Source organism: Nyctibius grandis, chromosome 3 (genome assembly GCF_013368605.1).
Source record: "Nyctibius grandis isolate bNycGra1 chromosome 3, bNycGra1.pri, whole genome shotgun sequence".
Lineage (NCBI taxonomy): Eukaryota > Metazoa > Chordata > Aves > Nyctibiiformes > Nyctibiidae > Nyctibius > Nyctibius grandis.
The window spans coordinates 101,855,516-101,876,951 of NC_090660.1; the positions used below are offsets into that span (position 1 = coordinate 101,855,516).

Below are 21,436 nucleotides of genomic sequence, written 5' to 3' on the forward strand. Positions count from 1 at the left end.
TTAAAGCTACAGAAGCTAATGTTTGGAAGATGTTATTGTTCTAATCTTGACTCTTGGCTATATCAGCTTGAAGGTCGTAGACTTGTGTTTGTGTTACGCTCATCGTCCTAAAATCTGAATATTCACAAATTCTGAAAGTGAGCAGACTGTTGTGTTACCATGTAATTGTCTTAACTTGACTAGTCTATCCTTAAGAGGCAGACAATACCAGCAAATTGTAAATTGTTTATTAAATATTTTCCTTTCCTTTCTTCAGGAACTCCCTTATAGTACAGTGTCTGTACAGCTTTGCTGAATAGCTGCTTTTTATCCTTACTTGGCTGGAAAACTGCAACAGCCAAGTGACTTTACTAGTCTCTTTGTTTTTCTTTCATCCTCCCCCGAACTCTGTGAAGGATTTTGTCATCTTTGACCTTGGATCTTGCTCCTGCATCTTGCAGCAGATAATCAGGTGCCTGCTCTTCTGCTAGAGATTTCCTTGGTTTACTCTTCAATGCCATCAAATTTGTTCTCAGATTGCTTGAACATCCAGACTGTGTTTGACATACAAAAAAAATCTGAATGTTTTTATAAATAGCTTGAATACACAGGCATGCGCAGAGTCCCAACTTAAGTTATTGCAATGTTTTTCAGAATGAAATATCTATGGACGCCTTATGTTTGCATGCTTGCTGCATTTGGTGTGTGCTCTCCTGAACTTTGGATGACACTTTTTAAGTGGCTTCGACTGAAAGCTGTGCATCCAATATTGCTGGTGAGTTGCTGTTGCTAATGTCTTGAGAATTACATCTAACAAGTATGTAACTTTTCAAACAAGAATTACCTAAGACCTATAGAAGAATCCATTAAAAGAACATGTAATTCTGTGAGCAGTGGATCTCATAGTCTGCTTTTTCTGTGTCTTTCGTTCTTAATAGTACGTTTTCACGTGCTCTCTGGTACCTGGTGATGAAGTTGTATTCGCACTACAGCCTTTCCTCTTAAGAAGCAGAGTTGTCTTCATGTCTGTCTCACTTATCTGTTTAATTTCTTTTAACAAATCTTTGAGACCTCAAGGTCTCTGTCATATTTAGTTGAGATTGGCCAAGGCGGTCATGTGCTTTTTAGGAGGAGTACAGGAGAAAAAGTACAGGCATGTAGGCGAGCATCGATATAGGCCTTGTTTCACTAGGAAATCAGGCTAAAAATGTGGTACTTAGGTGTATTTAATTGCTGAGAGTAAAGCTGCTTCATAAGAAACAGTAAGTGGAATTACTTGGCATAAGAATTGTTCATGTGTGGCCATTATAGAGAAGTGTTGCGATTGAAGATGAGCTTGTGTTACAGTACGAACAACTCCCCCACTTCCAACCCTAGCTGTATTCTCAATATGCTGAGAGTTGCTTTGTGCGATTTTTAGCAGCTTTGTGCATTTGCTTTATTAATTAAATAAAGATAGGATATTACTTATCTTAATTTTGAGAGGCTTATAGTGAATCTCTGTTTAACTATGAAATATTTGTTCCTATGTCACTTGTGAAAATGCCATACACTGTTACATCTGAAACAATGACTGTTCTTCCAATCAAGGAGTAACGATATGTTCATGTACATGGTAAACACATTCCTTTATATACCTCATGCTTTCTGCTATGTAGACCTGCTTTTTTATCAAGCGTATGCCTCGTGCACTCCTTACCAAATGTTTCCTGTACCACCTGAGCTATTTTCTCCTTTTGCAAAGCAAACATTGTATCAGCTAGAATGATGGTGTGCTGAAGAATGAGTTTCTGGGTTTTGCATATCAATATTGTTAATCTCAACAAAAGCATCAACAAGATCAGAGGTTTGAAATGCTCGTTTCGTACTCTTTTTCCTTTCTCAGATTATCTCATTGTGTTTGTATGTGAGGTGTTTACTTTTCTTCTGCTCCCTACATCATATACACATTGCATCGTTGTTATTTGAGTAGCAATTAACCATCCCTAATGTTGATGGTAAAGTTATCGTGGGTCAAATAAGTTCTTCCCATGCTCAATTAGGCAAGTTCATGTTTGCAGAGAGTTTTTGCCTGGTAGAAGACCGCGAAGTTTCACCTACTCTAAGGTTTCAGGCATAAACGTAGCCTACTATATGAACAGAATCAACAGATAGTCCAAGGTTGGAGAACGGAGAACGGTCCATAATCCATTTTTTCTAACGTGTATCTTCTAGGCTCTTATTCTGAGTATGGCAGTTCCCACAATAATTGGATTCAGCTTGTGGAAAGAGGTAAGAAAAGTACCTTTGTGTTTTTTGTTTTGTATGTATGCACAATATGAGTCAAAATGATGAGCAAATATAACGAAATATACTTGGTGACATGAAATATATATGATGAAATAAAAGCTGTCATCCACTGAAAATAGGTTTTGTTTGTTTTTTAAACAAAACTGTTTACATGTTTCAGCATGAGGTATTTGACAATTTAATTTGTTAACAATTGCTTGTTGTAATTAAGCAGTGTTTAAATGAAGACTTCATTATATTCAGCTATTATGCTTTGGATATATACACTAACTCAACAAAGAAAATACTGCCAAATAAAAACCTGGGATATTGAAAACTGTGTTGTCCCGATCCTTGTTTTAGTGAGAGGGAGTGAGGTAGATGGAAGTAAAATTATGGGAGGCCATACACAAATAATCTGTTTTAAAAGGTCCCATCAAATTATAATAGAGTTAAATCCTTCGTGCAGAGCACTGAGTAGACGTATGTATATACTGCAATACAGGGGAAAAAAGCGACAGACGTTTCCATGTTTAAAATAAATACTTAGTTCTTTATTGCAAGTCACAGACTGGGGTGAAGAGTATTTGGAAATTATTTTTTAAACTTCCATAAATGCAAAAAATATGGGAAATATCCCATAAAATATAAGCCTCTACTATACTGACATAGCTTCAAAGTAGTTAGTTTGAAGAGTTTTATAAGAAAAACGTTCAAATATAAAAGCCAGTCTTGACCAACAGTATTTTGACAGATTTTATAACATCTATCTTATAATAGAAATTTTGGTTGTGATGTAATCTGACTCTTTACACATTTCTGCCAGAGCAATAGATGTTCTCTTGAAAAAAGCTACAGTTGCTCAAAAGAATTATGACATCTGTTACAATAGAGGAAACTAGTTCAGTTGACCAAATAATTCTTTTCCAGATGATTTTTTAATAAAAGCAGTGTGGGGGTTTGGACTCTAGAGGGCGTAATCTGTTGCAGATCCAGCTTTTGCTGTTAAGCAGTGGTGAACAGTTTGCTCTCCAGGTTCATAACTCATCCCTGAGCTTGGAAACTTTGGTTAATAGTAACGGGACAGTGCAAATGCCTTGAGGCTCTTAATCTGTTACCGTGGCTATAAATGGCTGAGCATAGAGCTCAGCATCTTTCTGCTTGGCAGCCTTCTAACTCCATCTGGCATAGACCCTCATCTAACTACATTTTTCTAAGGGCTCTGGTTGATAAGTGAAGCTAGTTCTCTTTGGGGTGGCAGTAGTGGTTCCTCTTTCTGTTGTCTTCTGTTCCGGGGACAGTTCAGGCATATGTGTAACAACACTGCTACAGCTTTCAGCCCTGATAGGAACATATGGCAGCTGTTCTTGTGCTACCCTAACGTTTCTGGTTGTAGACTGCTATCACTTGACAGCTGAATTGTCCAGGTAATGGGGGTGGACTCCTCAGTTAAAAGCAGGCTCCCATTTCCAGCTGTCTGTCCACTATGGCTGTCTCAAAGTAAGGTGTCCGTTTAGTCTGGCATAACCTGTAAACTTTATCGTTTTCAGAATGAGCTGGCATCCAGTAGCTTCCACTTAACATTTACAACAGCATGAACATGCTCCAGCCCCTCAAGGCTGGCCAGCTTCTAGTCATGCCTTCTTCAGATAAACGCTCAAAACGGCTCTAGGACTTAAAAAATGGCTGAATATGAGCCAGCAGTGTGCCCAGATGACCAAGAAGGCCAACAGCATCCTGGCTTGTATCACAAATAGTGTGGCCAGCAGGACTAGGGAAGTGATCATCCCTCTGTACTCAGCACTGGTGAGGCCGCATCTTGAATACTGTGTGCAGTTTTGGGCCCCTCACTCCAAGAAAGACATTGAGGTGCTGGAGAGAGTCCAAAGAAGGGCAACAAAGCTGGTGAAGGGTCTAGAGCACAAGTCTTATGAGGAGCGGCTGAGGCAACTGGGGTGGTTTAGCCTGGAGAAAAGGAGGCTGAGGGGAGACCTTATCGGTCCCTACAACTACCTGAAAGGAGGTTGTAGCGAGGAGGGTGTTAGTCTCTTCTCCCAAGTAACAAATGATAGGACGAGAGGAAACAGCCTCAAGTTGCACCAGGGGAGGTTTAGATTGGATATCAGGAAAAATTTCTTCGCCAAAAGGGTTATCAAGCACTGGAACAGGCTGCCCAGGGAAGTGATGGAGTCACCATCTCTGGGGGTATTTAATAAAAAGATGTGTAGATGTGGTGCTTAGGGACATGGTTTAGTGGTGGACTTGGCAGTGTTAGGTTAATTGTTGGACTCAATCATTTTAAGGGTCTTTTCCAACCTAAATGATTCTATGATTCTAAAATTGACCATCTTAATAAAGGACCTGCTGTTCCTTCACCCCCCAAACCTGACAGGACAGGAAAGCTATGGTGCAGGCTTGCAATCTGGGCTGGTCTCAAGGAGTTAGCATTCTGTCTGACTTCCCAGAATCCCTCCTTTTCCCAAAATGTTTTTCAAATATGTAAACTGAGATATCCTACTTCGTACAGTACAGTGTACTTTCTTTCACTGCAGTGATTGAAGTAAAAGTCAGAGGAAAGTCCAGGGCAGATTACCCACATAATGATCTTTCAGGAAATTTCTTCTTTTCTTTCCTGCTTGCACAGCACCTTTCCATCAAGTCACAACAGTCCAACTTCCCCTGCTCAAGCAGGTTTACCATGACAGATTTGTCAGCTTCTTGGTCAGTGCCCTTATGTACATGCATTTGCATATCACAGAATCACAGAATCACAGAATGTTAGGGATTGGAAGGGACCTCGAAAGATCATCTAGTCCAATCCCCCTGCCGGAGCAGGATTGCCTAGACCATATCACATAGGAACGCGTCCAGGCGGGTTTTGAATGTCTCCAGAGAAGGAGACTCCACAACCTCTCTGGGCAGCCTGTTCCAGTGTTCGGTCACCCTCACCGTAAAGAACTTTTTCCTCATATTTATGTGGAACCTCCTGTGTTCCAGCTTGCACCCATTGCCCCTTGTTCTGTCAATGGATGTCACTGAGAAGAGCCTGGCTCCATCCTCATGACACTTGCCCTTTACATATTTATAAACATTAATGAGGTCACCCCTCAGTCTCCTCTTCTCTAAGCTAAAGAGACCCAGCTCCCTCAGCCTCTCCTCATAAGGGAGATGTTCCACCCCCTTAATCATCTTCGTGGCTCTGCGCTGGACTCTCTCTAGCAGTTCCCTGTCCTTCTTGAACTGAGGGACCCAGAACTGGACACAATATTCCAGATGCGGCCGCACCAGGCCTGAACTATGATTTTGATGCATGTAAGGCCAGTTAAAGTGGATGTTGTTGCCATATAATTTTATTTTGGTTTTCCATTTTTTTAATTATAAGTATTCTAATAAAATAGAGAGATGAGAACTTGTGTTGAACATACTTATTTTGGAGAAGGTCTCCTGCTGTCAGGTAAGTATAAACAGTGTGTTTTGCAAAATATTGAAACAAAAATACCAATATCAGGAGGGAAAACTCAGATGAAATCCATTTCTGTTGCATTATTTTCATGGTTTAAGGCCTTAACATAACAAGATGCTCTACAGATTATCTTTTTTTAACTGTAAGTAACCAAAAACATGTTTCCATCAGTTTTTCCCTAGGATAATGACAGAGCTTTCAGAACTACAAGAATTCTATGATCCTGATACAGTAGAACTCATGACATGGATAAAGTAAGTATGAAGTCCTACATTTCTATTTTACTTCTTTACGTCAGGGTATTTTTATCTCAGCATTTTGTGGAGCTGCCTCTATCAATCTGAGTTTTCCCTTGCTAAGTCATTATGTGATATAGGGGGAGATGGGAAGAGAAATGTGCATTTGAAGTTTGATATTATTCCCATGGAAAAAACCAAGAATTTATCATTGATTACAAGAGGCGAAGATCCTGAAACATGCAAGCAAATCATGTTTAGTATCATTACTAGACCTAATTTCCAAATAAAGTTGGACATCTTAGTACTTGGGTCTTCGCACGCTGACTTCTCAGTAGATTAGAGGATTCATGTTGATTGTAATTCCATGGGGGACAGAAACACAGAAATTTTTGTGTCCACGAGCCAGTAAAATGAAATGCCTGAATGTGAGGATTGAGAAACTTCAGTCAAGAAACATGCAGTGTAACATGTATAATTCAAACTTCCTCTTTGACCAGAAGGCAGGAAAGGTTCTTACCTGGCTGGCTGGGCAGGGCATAGCAAATGCTGACCTCTGTTACGTAGTTTGTGTTGAGCCATATGCATAGCTAAGCCTGGGTCAAGTTATTTTTGCAGATATATTTTTCTTCTCACCAAAAGTTTCAGAACCGGATTCTGACCTCATTCAATCTAACTTTGAACTATGCCATTAGGACTTGCACTTCTCTGGAAGTTAGATCCCATGTGTTCAGATAACTTACTTACCTTTAAGTGCATTTTTTTTTAGAATATTATTGTCTGTATTTATGTAGTCTTTAATGTCAACCTGTTCATCTTCAGAAAAGACAAGGCTGGTAATGATGGTGTTCCAGACAATTTCTTCTTTCTGTTAATAGTAGTGTATGTTGTTTGTCACTGCTGTAGCTCTTAAAGGCAGCAAGTGGAATAATGCCAAGTACATAATGGCTTTTACATTAGTCTGCATATATTACACTTCAAGTACATAATTAATCATGGTGAATTGCATTGAGGTTCAGTCAGCTAAAAGCAATTTGACTACCCTTATTTGTAGCAGCTGTTCATATTTTTAATGAAAATAAGGAGGTTTTTTTTTCTTAAGGATATACTTAGATATCCATATTGGAATTTTGATTGAATGTCATTATTATAGTATATTTTCTTAAAATTTTCTCTCTGATAAAATGAATTTATTTTGAATTTTCTCTGCAGGAAGAGTTGCCCAAAGTCTGTAATAAAGTGTGACAACTGTTTTATTTCGCTAATGCAGGAATATGAATAGTCAAAAGATAAAATCAAACCCAGAAACATAATTACTGTAGATGTTATTCTGTATCATGACACTATTTACTCATAGATGATTAAATACATGGTCCTAGAGATTAAATACATGGTCCTAGAGATCAAATCTTTCCCTTACAAGATAACATCACATTGTTTCTCCTTCTACCTACCCTCCTTCCCAAGCTTGTTTTGTCACAAGTCAGCAATCATTCAGAAAAGGAATAGTTTGATCCATCCAGGACCACTCTGAATGGTGCACCATGGATTGCAAGGAGGGGAGGAGAACAGCTATCAGCCCTTGCCCCAGCAGGAGACCGTCCTTTTAAACTCCATATTGCTGCAGGTCTGAGCTTTTCCTGGCAAGGAAGCTACTCCAATTCATACTGTGGCACCTTAAAAGATTCACACAGAGTTTAAAATTAAAAACATTGTTTTGAGAAATGCATCCTGTACTCAGATGTGTATGTTGATGTTGCTTTTGCAGACGACAGGCTCCTGTGGCTGCTGTGTTCGCAGGCAGCCCACAGTTAATGGGTGTGATTAAGCTTTGTACCGGATGGATGGTGTCGAGCTTGCCTTTATATAATGATGATGATCTTCTAAAAAGAAACGAAAATGTGAGTATCCAATTCCGTAAATGTGTGTGTTTTATCAGTGATTTATACACTGTTCCATCACGTAAGACTGAAATGCCTGATTGAGATGTGTGGGAGTACTGTAAATGTTAATGTTCCAGAGAAGATGACCTTGCAACATTCCTCATGACACACACGTTTGCATTGCTCTTCTGTGCCACCCAGGCCACCTGGCAATGCAAATTATTTGTTTGGTGCCACTCCCACTACATGTGAGCAGCATTCTGAATACCACAACCCCCAAGTATTTAATTTATCACTGATTTTTGCGTTGCATTAACATGTTTTCTTAATTTATAGATTTATCAGATCTATTCAAAGAGGTCAGCAGAGGATATTTATAAGATACTCACATCTTACAAAGCCAATTTTCTGATTATTGAAGAATCAATTTGCAATGAAGTGGGACCTGTAAGAGGATGTAGAGTTAAAGATCTATTGGATATTGCTAATGGTCATGTAAGTAACAGTAAGAAAAAATGAATGTTTGAATGCATAAATAATTAATTTAAAAAGAAATCTTATAATGCTGGTCTTGTTTTTCTGATTGTAATTGACATGTAGACAATGACTCATAAATTTTAAGTGATCAATTAAGTTTTGTTTTGTCTGTTTCTTGTACACCTGTAGTCTTACCCCATACTATTCTTTTAAGTGCCCTAATCCCTCCTAATACATTATCATCTAGCTGTGCTGCTTTTCTGGCAATCATTAAATACCATTTAACTGTATAAAAATGTTTAAGACTGTAACACCTGAAGAGGTTATTACAAAAGCAGTAAAGCCCTGCCTCACAGAGCATTCTTTACTAGCTTTAAAGATGAAATTTTAAAATGGATAAACTCAGTTCTTCTAAAACTCTGCCTGGGATGAGGACCAGCCTGCCATTCAATTCAGTACAGCCTGTTTGGTGCTGTTGAGGTTACAAGTCTATTCACTTCAGCTTTGCAGATAGGTTAGCACCCCAATAGATAGTTTAAGCCACAGCTGGTAGAAAGATTGGTTGAATAAACAGTAGAGTTATGAAGATACCCACGAATGCTGCTTTAGTCGTTGCCATGCAATGTCTGTTCTGAATGCTGATAGTGCTGCTCTTGCTGCTGATGTAGGGAGTGGGATGGGGTTTATAAAGTCATAGAATCATAGAATGGTTTCGGTTGGAAGGGACCTTAATGATCATCTAGTTCCAACCCCCCTGCCATGGGCAGGGACACCATTCCACTAGACTAGTGATCTCATTACCAGTTGTTCATCTGCTTCCTGGGAATCCAGCAAAAGTTTTAACTTTATCAAGGCAGGAGTGGCTGTAAACTCACTTAGGGTTTGGTTGCTTATTCTCAGGTCAACAGGGGAGAAGGAGTCACCAGTTACTTCTAAGCAATGACAGGTTAGCTTAATTTAGTTGGTTTCCTGACTAAGAAAAGGAACTTAAGCATCTGTTTGACATTACAGCCTGTTGTGTATTAACTATACCAAGTTAATCCTTGGTTTGAATGTTTGCTTGGTTTTTTTTTTTTTAATAAGGAGGATACATATGTTTCTTGTATATAGTCTTACATTCCATTCTTGGGGAAAAATCCAAGCTGTTCGTCTCTGTTAGGTATTTTATAAGCTGTACTTTCAATGGTACACATTTCAAAAGAACTTGTAATGTAAGCATTTCATTTCTGTAGCTGTTTTCATTTGGGGGAGTAATTATAGGGGTGATATGTTTTTAGGGGATTACTCTCTTAATTTCCCCAGGGATCTACAACTGCTGTCAGTTTCACTTGTAGGTTTCCTGGCCAGTTTATCCATGGAGCATGTTGTCTCTGTTTTTCTATTAACTTCCTTACCGTTGCCGAAATCTGTCTTTTTTCGTTCTGTACCTTGCTACTAAAATGATGTATGGCATGATTATTCCATGTTGTAACCAATATACTACACCATAACAGAGTGTATGTGTATGAATAACCTCCATCATTGATAATCAGCACATTATCTCTCAATTTCTTCTCAGATGCCTCATTTTTGCATGAGTAAGTTCCTGTTCCCTCTTCCCACTTAGGATGTCAGCTGGAACAATTAACCACCATTTCAGGATTCCATTCCCTCATACCCCTGCGTCTCTCATCTCCAAGCTTCCTGCGTGCTTCTTTCTCGCACATAATCCTGATCTCATCCTAACTTCAGCAGCACAGTTTTATTGTCAGATTTTTAAGTTTTTGTTTGATTCGTGTATCAGAATGAGTTTCTTCCTCCTTCAATTCCTGTACCCAGTTATTCAGCAGTTCATCCTAAGGAACACTTCCCAGTACTTTTCAGAGCAGCTTTTGGTTGTGATGATAATTTCAATCAAAGCGGGGAAAAACACACTGAAAGACAATGTAAGGAACCAATGCAAGGAACCTGTCTTTGATAAATGCCACACACAGCACTGTCAGTACACAAAACCAGCAATTTACTATTTTTGTGTAATTAGGATTGTAGAAGTGACAAGGGTTATCGTATTTATAGTAGAGAGATTAAGAAGGGGAAAAGAAGATTCATGATGAGAGTTTCAGTTAAAATCTGTTCTGCTGTATGTCTGTAATCTAAATCTGTAACAAAACAACTGGTATATACATTTAAATGTAGACAACTGAGTGTTCAGTATTTTTAGAAGAAGAGTGGTTCGCTAGTAATGAACATCACTTATGCTTCCTGTCTGTGGCTGAGTCCGTACTGGGCTGGATGCCAAAAATGCTAGTTGTAGAAAAAATATTAGAATGGCCAACAGGAATAAAGTATTTTTTTCAGAAAGTTGACATAGTTTGTTCCTGAAAGTTGATATAGTTTGTTGTCTCAGGAAGCTTTGAAACAAAACTCTCAGTTTGCTTGCTAACAAAAATTATCTAAGTCATATTGGAAAAATTATCAAAGCTTTCCAGACTAGTGGAGGATAGTGCATATGTAGTTGGAGACTGCAGCATTTACTTATTCCCAAAGTGACTGAGAGTGGACAGGCTGTTATGCTGTCGATGGGTCTATATAGATGTGTTTTCCAAATTTCTGTGTTTAAGAGGGTAAGTATTACTTTCTAGCTTGGATTATGTCCTATAGTCCTAGTCTGATACCTTGTTTGTGACACTGGCTGAGAGCATATAATTATTGATAGGGCAAGACAAAGATGTTTTCCAGCAGTCTGTTGCTGAAGTGCTGTAGCTCAGGGGAAATATCTTTGTGTTTGGTAGCCACCAATAGATTTTTTTCCTCCATTAATTTGTCCTAGCACCTTTTTTTTAAACCCGTGTAAACTTGTGCCATCAGAAGGAGTAGTGAAGGGATTTCTTCAAGGATATCAGATAGTAAATGCTGAAATGCACAAGCAATTTGCTTCTAGGTCAATTGGTTGGAATTTACAGGCTGATACGTGTGTGTGTCTTCAGTCTTTATTAGGCATGTCAAAATTACTTGGCCTGGAAAAGGTAATTGAGAATTTCCTTCCCTGCATAGGTGGTATGCTATGTGCGGGTCAGGTTTGAAGTACTGGGTAAATGGGGCGTGTGCATAATTTCCACTGCCGTTGTTCTTTGTGGTATGAATAAAGTACCCTGGTTTTAATGTCTGCTATCCTGACAAAGGTATTCATTCACCAAGGCTATTTTAGATGGTTAAACAAATTATAGTGGAATATGTTTTCAGCTTATTGGAATCGTATAGTATGGAAATCAAATGTCTATTGTAAATGAAATTTGCAGAATACAGAAGTAAATTAAATGTACAGAATTACATTCTGTAACCACTTATCTTCAGTATTTTAATTAGATCTTCTCCTTTTCTGACAGGTGGTTTGTGAGGAAGGCGACAGTTATGCCTACTCAAAATATGGACGATTTTGTCATGAAATCAAAATGAACTATTCTCCATATGTGAATTATTTTACTCGGGTATACTGGAATAGATCCTACTTTGTATATAGAATCAACACTGTGATATCCTTCCAGTCGTGAAAAAGCATGCAAGCTTCTTTCTGACGATTGAATTGAATGAAATTCAGTTGGAAATGTTCCTTTTGATCAAGGAAGTTATTTTTGCAGATACACAGGCGCACAGCAGTGTATTGACAGCTTTATTTTACTGAACTGGAATTCTCTGAACTACAGATCAACAGACACAGATACCATCCTTGAAGGAAACGGGAAAATATGTCAATTTTGCAATCTCTACAAATGTGACAGTCTTCCACATTTTTGCATTTTCATTCCCATTAAAATCATCTTAATCTTCATGTAAAAGAGATTTCTAACTTTAGAGAGCTGATGTGGGTAGACTTCAGTAAATGCAGAAAAATTATTTAAAGAGCTCATTTAAGTCATATAGCTTTTATTTTCTAGCAAGAAAGCAATTGGTATCCCGAGTCTTTTCAAGTAAGTGTTTGGGTTTTTTGGTTTATGTTGTTTTAATTCTTTCTGTTTTCCACTGTTAGCATTTCTATGTTTATCAAACACACATTCATACATCTTAAGTGTAGCTATAGTGTTTGCGTAAATCAAATAGAGAAGATTTTATTTAAACAACACTTCCATAGATTAACGCACTGATCTCTACATTGTTAGAGACATGTTGGTGGAAGTGCTTGGACCTAGCAGTAGGAGTTGACAAGGTCGGATCTTCAGTTTGGAAAGAACTTGTCTTCAGGATTTTTCCATGCTTAAATGTGTATGTGCATATGCATACGTGTGTCTTAGCAGCTATCAGGATGGGCCAGTATACAACAGTATGCCATGCTTGTTTTTAGACAAGTGTAGCAGGACAACTAGGTTTGCTACTGAGACTTCTGCACTTCTATTTCACCCCCTCTGTGTGCGTGCTGGTATGTTTGTGTGTGTGTATGGGGAGGGATGGGTGATATTCATGTCATTCAACTTATTATGTGATTGTTATATTAAGATAGTGCCATAACTATAATTTAAAACACTATAATCACCACCATTAATAAATAATAGTACAGTTGCTCATAGCTATTTTTATATCAGTTGTGCAACACTGAGATCTTTGAAAATTTGGGAAAGTACTCTGCAGTCTTGCTTCCCTCTAAAATTTGTCTTCCCTATATCCTCTCCTATGAAGACAGGCTGAGAGAGTTGGGGCTTTTCAGCCTGGAGAAGAGAAGGCTCTGGGGAGACCTCATAGCAGCCTTCCAGTACGTGAAGGGGGCCTACAGGAAAGCAGGAGAGGGGCTTTTTACAAGGACAAGTAGTGACAGGACAAGGGATAACCATTTTAAACTGAAAGAGGGTAGATTTAGATTAGATATTAGGAAGAAATTCTTTCCTGTGAGGGTGGTGAGACACTGGAAGAGGTTGCCCAGAGAAATTGTGGCTGCCCCCTCCCTGGCAGTGTTCAAGGCCAGGTTGGATGAGGCTTTGAGCAACCTGGTCTAGAGGAAAGGTGTCCCTGCCCGTGGCAGGGGGGTTGGAACTAGATGATCTTCAAGGTCCCTTCCAACCCAAACCATTTTATGATTCTATGATTCTATGATTCTATGATATGACCCCCTTTGCCTCTACAACTATTTTTCTTAACAAATTATCTCTTCATCCTGTTTGTTGCTGGCTAATATACTTTCAAGAGAATGTGTGATGCTTTAATTCCAACTCTGGGCCTAATCCTGGTCTTGTGAAAGGGAAGTCAAATACAAGGTAATAGTAACTTTGCTTATGTAGGTGTAGCTGGACAAAGAGCCAGGACGTAAGTTTTGGAAGAGGTTATTCACCCGTTAGGAGTTACCTGCAGTTGTGGATTAGTGTAACACCTGGCCCAGAGACCAGTCTATCAGGCATGGGGGGAATGATTCTTTGGAGCCCAGATGTCTTTAATGAAGGATCTGGCATAATAGGATGAACCTTCAACTGCAAAATCTGCAAACTGTTCTTCAAGTGAAAGCTGCAAAACGATCCTTACCGCACTTGTTGATAAAATGCAAATTCAGAGATTTTAACTCTGAAATTATCAGGAACTGCAGCATGTTGGTGTATATGCGTGATTCTTATCTGCTCTATGCAGATACATTTCCTTACTTTACACTAACAGGTAGTGCTGAGATTTTTTTAAAACCTATTATCACTATTGGAGTGATTTAAAAGAAAAAAGCTTTATTGTTGTAAAAGTCAATGTCTGTAATCTGTTTTTTACTTTCAGTTGTATTTTTAGGCCTGTGAGTCTTGACAAGATGTTAAATTAAGCATTTTATTTGAAACCAATGTTCAGGTAAATCCATCGAATATACTGGATGTGGTCACTGAGAGAAACATTTATCAATATCACTGAGTTCCACGTTAGAAGTAAATATCCTTTCTGGGGATACAGTCGATGTGTTGAGGGCAGTGTGTATGTGTGTCTCTGGCCAAATGCAGTCTGCGCTTATTTGCTTATGCACAAGTGCGTATATTTTACTTCACTGGACTGTTTCAGACTTTTCAATTACCATATAACAACAGAAGCTAGTGTATTAACTTGAGCTATGCAGGCCTGCAGGAACCTTCTCTGTACGTGCTAGTATGGATGTAGATGTAATATTTGGAAGTAAGTTGAGAGTTCCTTACACAAGTTAAGTTTGTTTGGATCACTGTCAAGGAATTATGTGTCTGTGTCTCAGTCATTTACTCTCCCGAAGTTAATCATTCATGAATACCATTTCATAGCAGCAATAAGGCATTCCAAGTAGCAGTTACAACTGCACTTGGGTGGATGAAGTCGCATTGCTTACGGCTTCATGCCTTAGACTGCCATGCCAAGATGCAATATTTAACTATCCTTGACTGCCTGTTGTGTTTTACCCCAATGCTGTATGTATGTGTTACCACGTAGAACCTAGTTTGAATACTTACGTGTAGAGCACAGATGTTAAGAAAAACACAAACGAGGCCATCCATACATCTGAAGAAAACTATCTTGTAGCACGTTGGCCTTTATGCATGTTTAAAAGAACATGTTGAACTTTATTTGAACTGTGACATAGTTATTATTAGTTTTGTCATGGTTTTTGAGAGGTATTCTTGATACTTCGATTGATTCTGCTTTAGGAGAATCATTTAAGATTTTTACCTTGCTTTTTATATTAGAGAAAATTGTATTGCAGCACCATTGGCACAGCAGCCTTAAGTAACAGAAGGAGCCTTTTATGTAGAGGAAACATTGCTGTTGTTCCAGTAAAAAGGCATAACTTTTAAAATGAGTGACTGGAAGAATCTTATCTTAGAAAGCAAATGATAAGCTTGAATTTCTTATCCAGCTATGGATTAGCAAAAATATTATTGTCTATTCTAATCTCTACCTTCTGTGAAAAGGAAACAGTAAGTTTCATTATGTCCCTCAGAAGGACAATAATAGGGCATAATTACATCAGACTTGTACACACAGCCCTAGCTTGGTTTTCAACCAGGTCACAGGTTTAACTCCCTGAAAGGGCTGGGGGAACGTTTTGCAAATTTTGATCTGTTTTGCTATAGATGTTGCAATTCAGTTGAAACATGTGCCTTGCAAGCTTTTATTAAACAAACAAAAAACTCAGTTTGTGTTTCTTTCTGTGAAGATTTTTTTTTGTTTTGAATTCCTGTCCCTCTGATTTCTAGAGTTTCAGTTGTGTCTTAATACTCCTGCCTCCGAGGATGCTTGTGTAGTAAGTGGTGCAGCTCGGATGTATGCCAGCCATCTAACAGCTGTTCACTGGGAAGAATGAGAATTGCATGGCAATTTGTGTTGCTATTTTGCTGGCTTATTTTCTCCTTCACATGTCCAGTTTCTGATGTGCTTGATCTTAGTAAATGCAAAAAAATTACCGTGAAAGAATAAACTGAGTATAGTATTTTCAGGCACTCACCTGTTACCGTTAGTCTCGTGGATTTAAAGTTTAACCAAGCCACAGCTAAACTGACGTGTACAGTTTTGTCTTCATCTTAAAAAAAACGCTCTTTCACTTCCTGAATTACCACATACTTGAACTCAGTTGATAGATTTGCCAGGAGGTATTTGAGACTAATTAAGTAAAGGCATTTCAGAACATAAGCTTCTATTCATATTAGTTAAAAAAGTACTGGTTTTATTTCTTCCAAAGTAAATGGAAATACAATTCAATACAATACAATCTTAAATACAATTTCCATTGGGGAGCTAAGGAGGAGCTACACAAATATGGAAGCAAGAGGGCCAAAAGGTTTAACAGACACTGAAAATTCTTCAGACTATTTGTTCTGGTGGCATTACTATTTACTGAAAGGTAGAAGTTCAGGGACCAAATCTTGTTCTTCCCACCTTATTTTCACTAAGTCATCTGCAAATGTCCAAATCTTGTGACCCTTCATCAGCTTTCCCATGCGATTCACATAAATAGGAGCTGCGAGATCAGGTGGTAGGGATTGTAAGCTGTCATTGAAACACTTCTTAATGACTGCTGTTAACTACGTATAATCTATCCTTTAACCAAACATCTAACAGGAGAAAGCGTAGGCTGTTTGTGTGAATGTGTGGGCATGTGTGTTGTGTTTGCATTTAGAGGTGTCTGGTTTACTGTTGTGATTTGGAGATGTAATGAGTAACTTCTGTTATCACTAATGGTGGTTGAATCCATAAATCTCCTAAATATTGACACGCAGGTGGACTCTAGAGTACTATGGTATTAGGGATGAAAGAAAAGCTGAGATTATTCCAACACAAGCAATATTTCATGTGAAATAATACCTCAACATAATCACGCCTTTAGTACTCTTTTTAAAACTTAAGGGCAGGGCGGGGGGAAGGGAAAATTCTAAAATATGCAGTGTGTGTTATTTTAGTAATCATTTCTACATCATCAGTACAGCTAAAAGAAAATATCATCATTATGTTGCTGCACTCTTCCTATGCCAGATGCAGAGCTAGCGATGCCTAAAGGTCTTCTGAATTGTTGGTACCTCAACTAGATGTTTAAATGTGTAATTTGTCAATGTTTGCGACTTCAGCACAGTTAAATGTCTGTCATTCTGCCTTTCCAGTGATGTTTAAGGTTACCTGTTTATTTGGTACGAAAGAGGTGGGTGTTTAATGCCTTTCAAAGTTTCAAACTTTGTTACTTCAGTAATGCAGAAGAATTATTGGTGGTGCTTTACTTGTTAACAGTGACATTTAGCAGTCATGTATATGGCATATGGACATATCTATGTGCAGGTATATGGCATATGGACATATCTATGTGCAGGTATTTAATAACAAATCTAAGGAATCCAATTCCTTTTATCCTGTTTGTTGTCTTGGACAGTTTTTTATCAAACTAATGTATACACAGTAAACATTTTTCTCTTGTGACAAACTTTTTCTGTGAAAAAAAAACTGTAATAAAAGCCAAGTCCAGAAAGTATGGATCACTTGGAACACAAACCGTTTTATGCTTTCTTTTGAGAAGTCTGATACCCTTTCACAAAAAACATGTCGTTCATAATGAATTAACCTCCTTCTTCTGTTGCGGTGATAAAATGATTTTTGTATTCTGTTGTATTATTTGCATATGCAATTTTCAGTCAAGTGAAGACTGTACAGCATAGCTCAAAGACCTGTCTCGGGGCAGCATAAATACTCTTACAGCTCTTGAGGATTAGCAGCCTGCTCAGACTGGATCCGTATGTCATGCTGACTGTCAGTACCTGTTGAGACATGCTGGTATGAGGATGAGCGGCAAAATAGGAGGTGCTTCCTATGAAATTATTGAACTCTGACTTTCTCCCTAAAGATCCTCTTACAGCAAGCATGTCACCTGGAAAGAAATTGCTCTGCAACATCAAATGCTTACTGATTTTTTTTTTTAAATCAACTAATGTATCATCTGTCTTGAATTTTTACAGATCATGATTACATATATTGGAGCCTTCCATCATTTTATAAGATATTATTAATAGGAGTGAAATCTTTGAATGCAGACTACTTTGTAATAATTTACCATATAATGATATGAAAACCTTGACATTTTTTTAGCTAAATTCTAAAGATGATAGAAATATCTGGTAAAGTGCTTCTCCAAAAATCAATCATACAGCACCTAAAAAATATGTATTTACATCCTTAATGGTTTGAACAATTCATCAGACTCCTTCCTTTTAGACCAGTCAGGAAACAAGCTTAATTTTAAAAAGATGAAATGCACTGATGTTGGAGTGTTCAAGTTTACCCATGAATTCTTCAGGCACCCAGGCTTTGTGATCGCTTAGCTGAAATGGGAATGGAGCCTCCTGGCACCAGGAAATATATGTTGGTGTTTGTGTACTTTTCCTTGTCTTTATCCAAAACTGAGACCATGGTTACCAGCTGTGAAATACAAAATATTCTGTTATATATACTAGAGTTTATATTTATATGTCTATATAAATAGATGTATATAAAAATGTGTATATGTATTTTATGTGAGTGTTTATCTCTGTATAAAACATTCTGATTATGATCAATGTTTGAGAGGTGTTATGTAAAATTACTGTTGGTTTGGGGTTTTTGTCCCCCTAAATAGTAGCTTTGTAATCTGTTTCTAGGACATAGTTCCCAGATTTTCCAATTTTTGCTGTGACCCAGACTAGCATACTTCTGAGAGTGCTGAGGGAGCTGGCAGATGTTATTGCCAAGCCACACTCGATCATCTTTGAAAGGTCGTGAAGCACAGGAGAGGTGCCTGAGGACTGGAGAAAAGCCAATGTCACCCCAGTCTTCAAAAAGGGCAAGAAGGAGGACCCAGGAAACTACAGGCTGCTCAGCCTCATCTCCATCCTTGGAAAGGTGATGGAACAGCTCAGTTTGGATGTCATCTCTAAGCATGTGGAGAAGGAGGTTACCAGGAGTAGTCAACATGGATTCACCAAGGGAAAATCATGCTTGACCAATTTGATGGCCTTCTATGAGGATGACTGGCTGGGTAGATGAGGGGAGAGCAGTGGATGTTGTCTACTTTGACTTCAGCAAGGCTTTTGACACTGTCCCCCACAACATCCTCATAGGAAAGCTCAGGAAGTGTGGGTTAGATGAGGGGACAGTGAGGTAGATTGAGAACTGGCTGAATGGCAGAGCTCAGACAGTTGTGGTCAGCAGTGCTGAGTCTAGTTAGAGGCCTGTAGCTAGCGGCATTCCCCAGGGTCAGTACTGGGTCCAGTCCTGTTTAACTTACTCATCAGTGATCTGGACGAAGGGACTGAGTGTACACTCAGCAAGTTTGGTGATGACACAAAACTGTGAGGAGTGGCCGATACACCAGAAGGCTGTGCTGCTGTTCAGTGAGACCTGGACAGGCTGGAGAGCTGGGTGGAGGGGAACCTAATGAAGTTCAACAAAGGCAAGTGTAGGGTCCTGCACCTAGGGAGGAATAACCCCATGCACCAGTATACGCTGGGGGCTGACCTGCTGGAAAGCAGCTCTGCAGAGAAGGACCTGAGAATTCTGGTGGACAACAAGCTCATCATGAGCCAACAATGTGCCCTTGTGGTGGAGAAGACCAATGGTATCCTGGGGTGCATTAGGAAGAGTGTGGCTAGCAGGTCAAGGGAGGTTATCCTGCCCCTCTACACTGCCCTAGTGAGGCCACACCTGGAGTACTGTGTCCAGTTCTGGGCCCCCCAGTTCAAGAAGACAAGGAAGTACTGGAGAGAGTCCAGCAGAGGGCTACAAAGATGATCAGAGGACTGGAGCATCTCTCTTAGGAGGAGAGGCTGAGGGAGCTGGGTCTGTTTAGCCTGGAGAAGACTGAGGGGGCATCTTATCAATACTTACAAATACCTTAGGGGTGGGTGTCAAGAGGATGGGGCCAGACTCTTCTCAGTGGTGCCCAGCGACAGGACAAGGGGCAACGGGCACAAACTGAAACATGGGAAGTTCCATCTGAATATGAGGAAAAACTTCTTTACTTTGAGGGTGACAGAATCACAGAATCACAGAATCAACCAGGTTGGAAGAGACCTCAGGGATCATCGAGTCCAACCGTTGCCATGACACCACCCTGTCAACTAGACCATGGCACTAAGTGCCATGTCCAGTCTTTTCTTAAACACATCCAGAGATGGTGACTCCACCACCTCCCTGGGCAGCCCATCCCTGGGCAGCCTGTTCCAGTGACAGAGCACTGGAACAGGCTGCCCAGGGAGGCTGTGGAGTCTCCTTCTCTGGAGATATTCAAAACCTGCCTGGACACGACCCTGTGCAACGTGCTCTAGGGGAACTTGCTTTGGCAGGGGGTGGGACTAGATGATCTCCAGAGGTCCCTTCCAACCCCAGCCAGTCTGTGATTCTGTAATTCCTGTATGCTTTCAGTTTGCTTAGGTAACAAACGTGATAGACATTTCTTAGTAGTAATGACATGAGATGCCATCTCATTATGAATTAAATTGCATCTATAGAATATACAAACACAAAGCAATATAGAGTAATACTGAACTATTCAGTAGGTTATAACACACCAGCGGTATATATCTTTACCATCAGAATTTTGAGCAGCTTTACAGCACCTTAGAATTTCTTCTTGTTTCAAAGTTTTGACTGTAATGTCTGCTGTCAAGCCTTGACTCCTGATTGTACTATACTGACTGGTTAGAGAAAGACTCAAAACATGTTAAAACTGACTTTTTTTTTTTACACCATTGCAATAAATACCAGCAGATTCTGTAAGATGAGGATGAATGTAAAACGACACCCTAAGCCATTCTCCCCTCTGAAGAAAGTTGACAAAGGATGGGCAAGAATGCAGCCGCCTTCACTGTTTCATGTTACGCTGTCTCTGAGACCCTGAGTGCAGAAGCTGTGGTCTCCCTGGAGTAATTGTTGGATGCTGGAAAGAGCACATATGGTTTCCTTGGTTGATCTAACTTGAACTCTGGATAGTAATACAAAATCACTGCAGAAGTGATTGACCTGTTTATGCAGTTTTTAGAAAGGTGCATTAAAATCAAGCCTTGTTTTCATTTCATCATGAAAACTTATTTCTAAAACACACACTAGCAGTGAAATTTGCATCTGTTTCTGCGTTATTAACACCTGGATAAATCCTGCTGCTTTTTTTTCCTCCTTTTTTTTTCCTCCTCCCGCTTTGGCCCATTTTATAATGATCCCAGCTGTAGTCTGAACTGCTGGATGCATTCTAGGGACTTGTCCCACCTGTGAGAGAGGGCCAGAGGAAGGATGTTGGGCTTGCTGAGGGTTTGGCCTCAGCATAGCAATTTTTAGATTTAGTGGTTACAATTCAGTCCTCAATTCACCGGGTGAGGTTTGCTAGAGAAAAATCCTTAAAATAAATTTCACTATGACCTTTTGGCAATAGGGGCTGACAGTGTCCTGAAGATATCTAAGGAGCTTATTTAATTATTTTCTATTTATTTATTCCTCCTCCATGTTGTTTCCTATCAGAGCCAAGAGCCATGTCCACTGTCCTTACGCAGGTCACCTCTTGGATTAACACTGTATCAGTCTCTGTGGTTTCTGCCTCAGTTCCATGGGAAGAGTCAAGTTCCCCTGGAAAAGACAGCTACACGGAAAGAGCTGTACCATTTTCTTGGCAGTGTCCTGAGAAGGAGGTGAGGTTACTCCGGAACGGTCAGTCTTGAAGCATTTCA

At 39.3% G+C, this 21,436-nt stretch overlaps 1 protein-coding gene across 1 annotated transcript in view; it reads left to right on the top strand.

Moving 5' to 3' along the window:
* Window positions 1-18,255, top strand: part of DPY19L4 (dpy-19 like 4) — a 40,325-nt gene extending 22,070 nt beyond the window's left edge. Inside the window, 6 exon segments of the mRNA XM_068396185.1 lie at window positions 634-754; window positions 2,194-2,250; window positions 5,882-5,964; window positions 7,715-7,847; window positions 8,166-8,324; window positions 11,672-18,255. Of these exon segments, the coding sequence (XP_068252286.1) occupies window positions 634-754; window positions 2,194-2,250; window positions 5,882-5,964; window positions 7,715-7,847; window positions 8,166-8,324; window positions 11,672-11,836 (718 nt within the window). The 3' untranslated portion in view covers window positions 11,837-18,255.
* The last annotated feature ends 3,181 nt before the right edge of the window (window positions 18,256-21,436 follow it).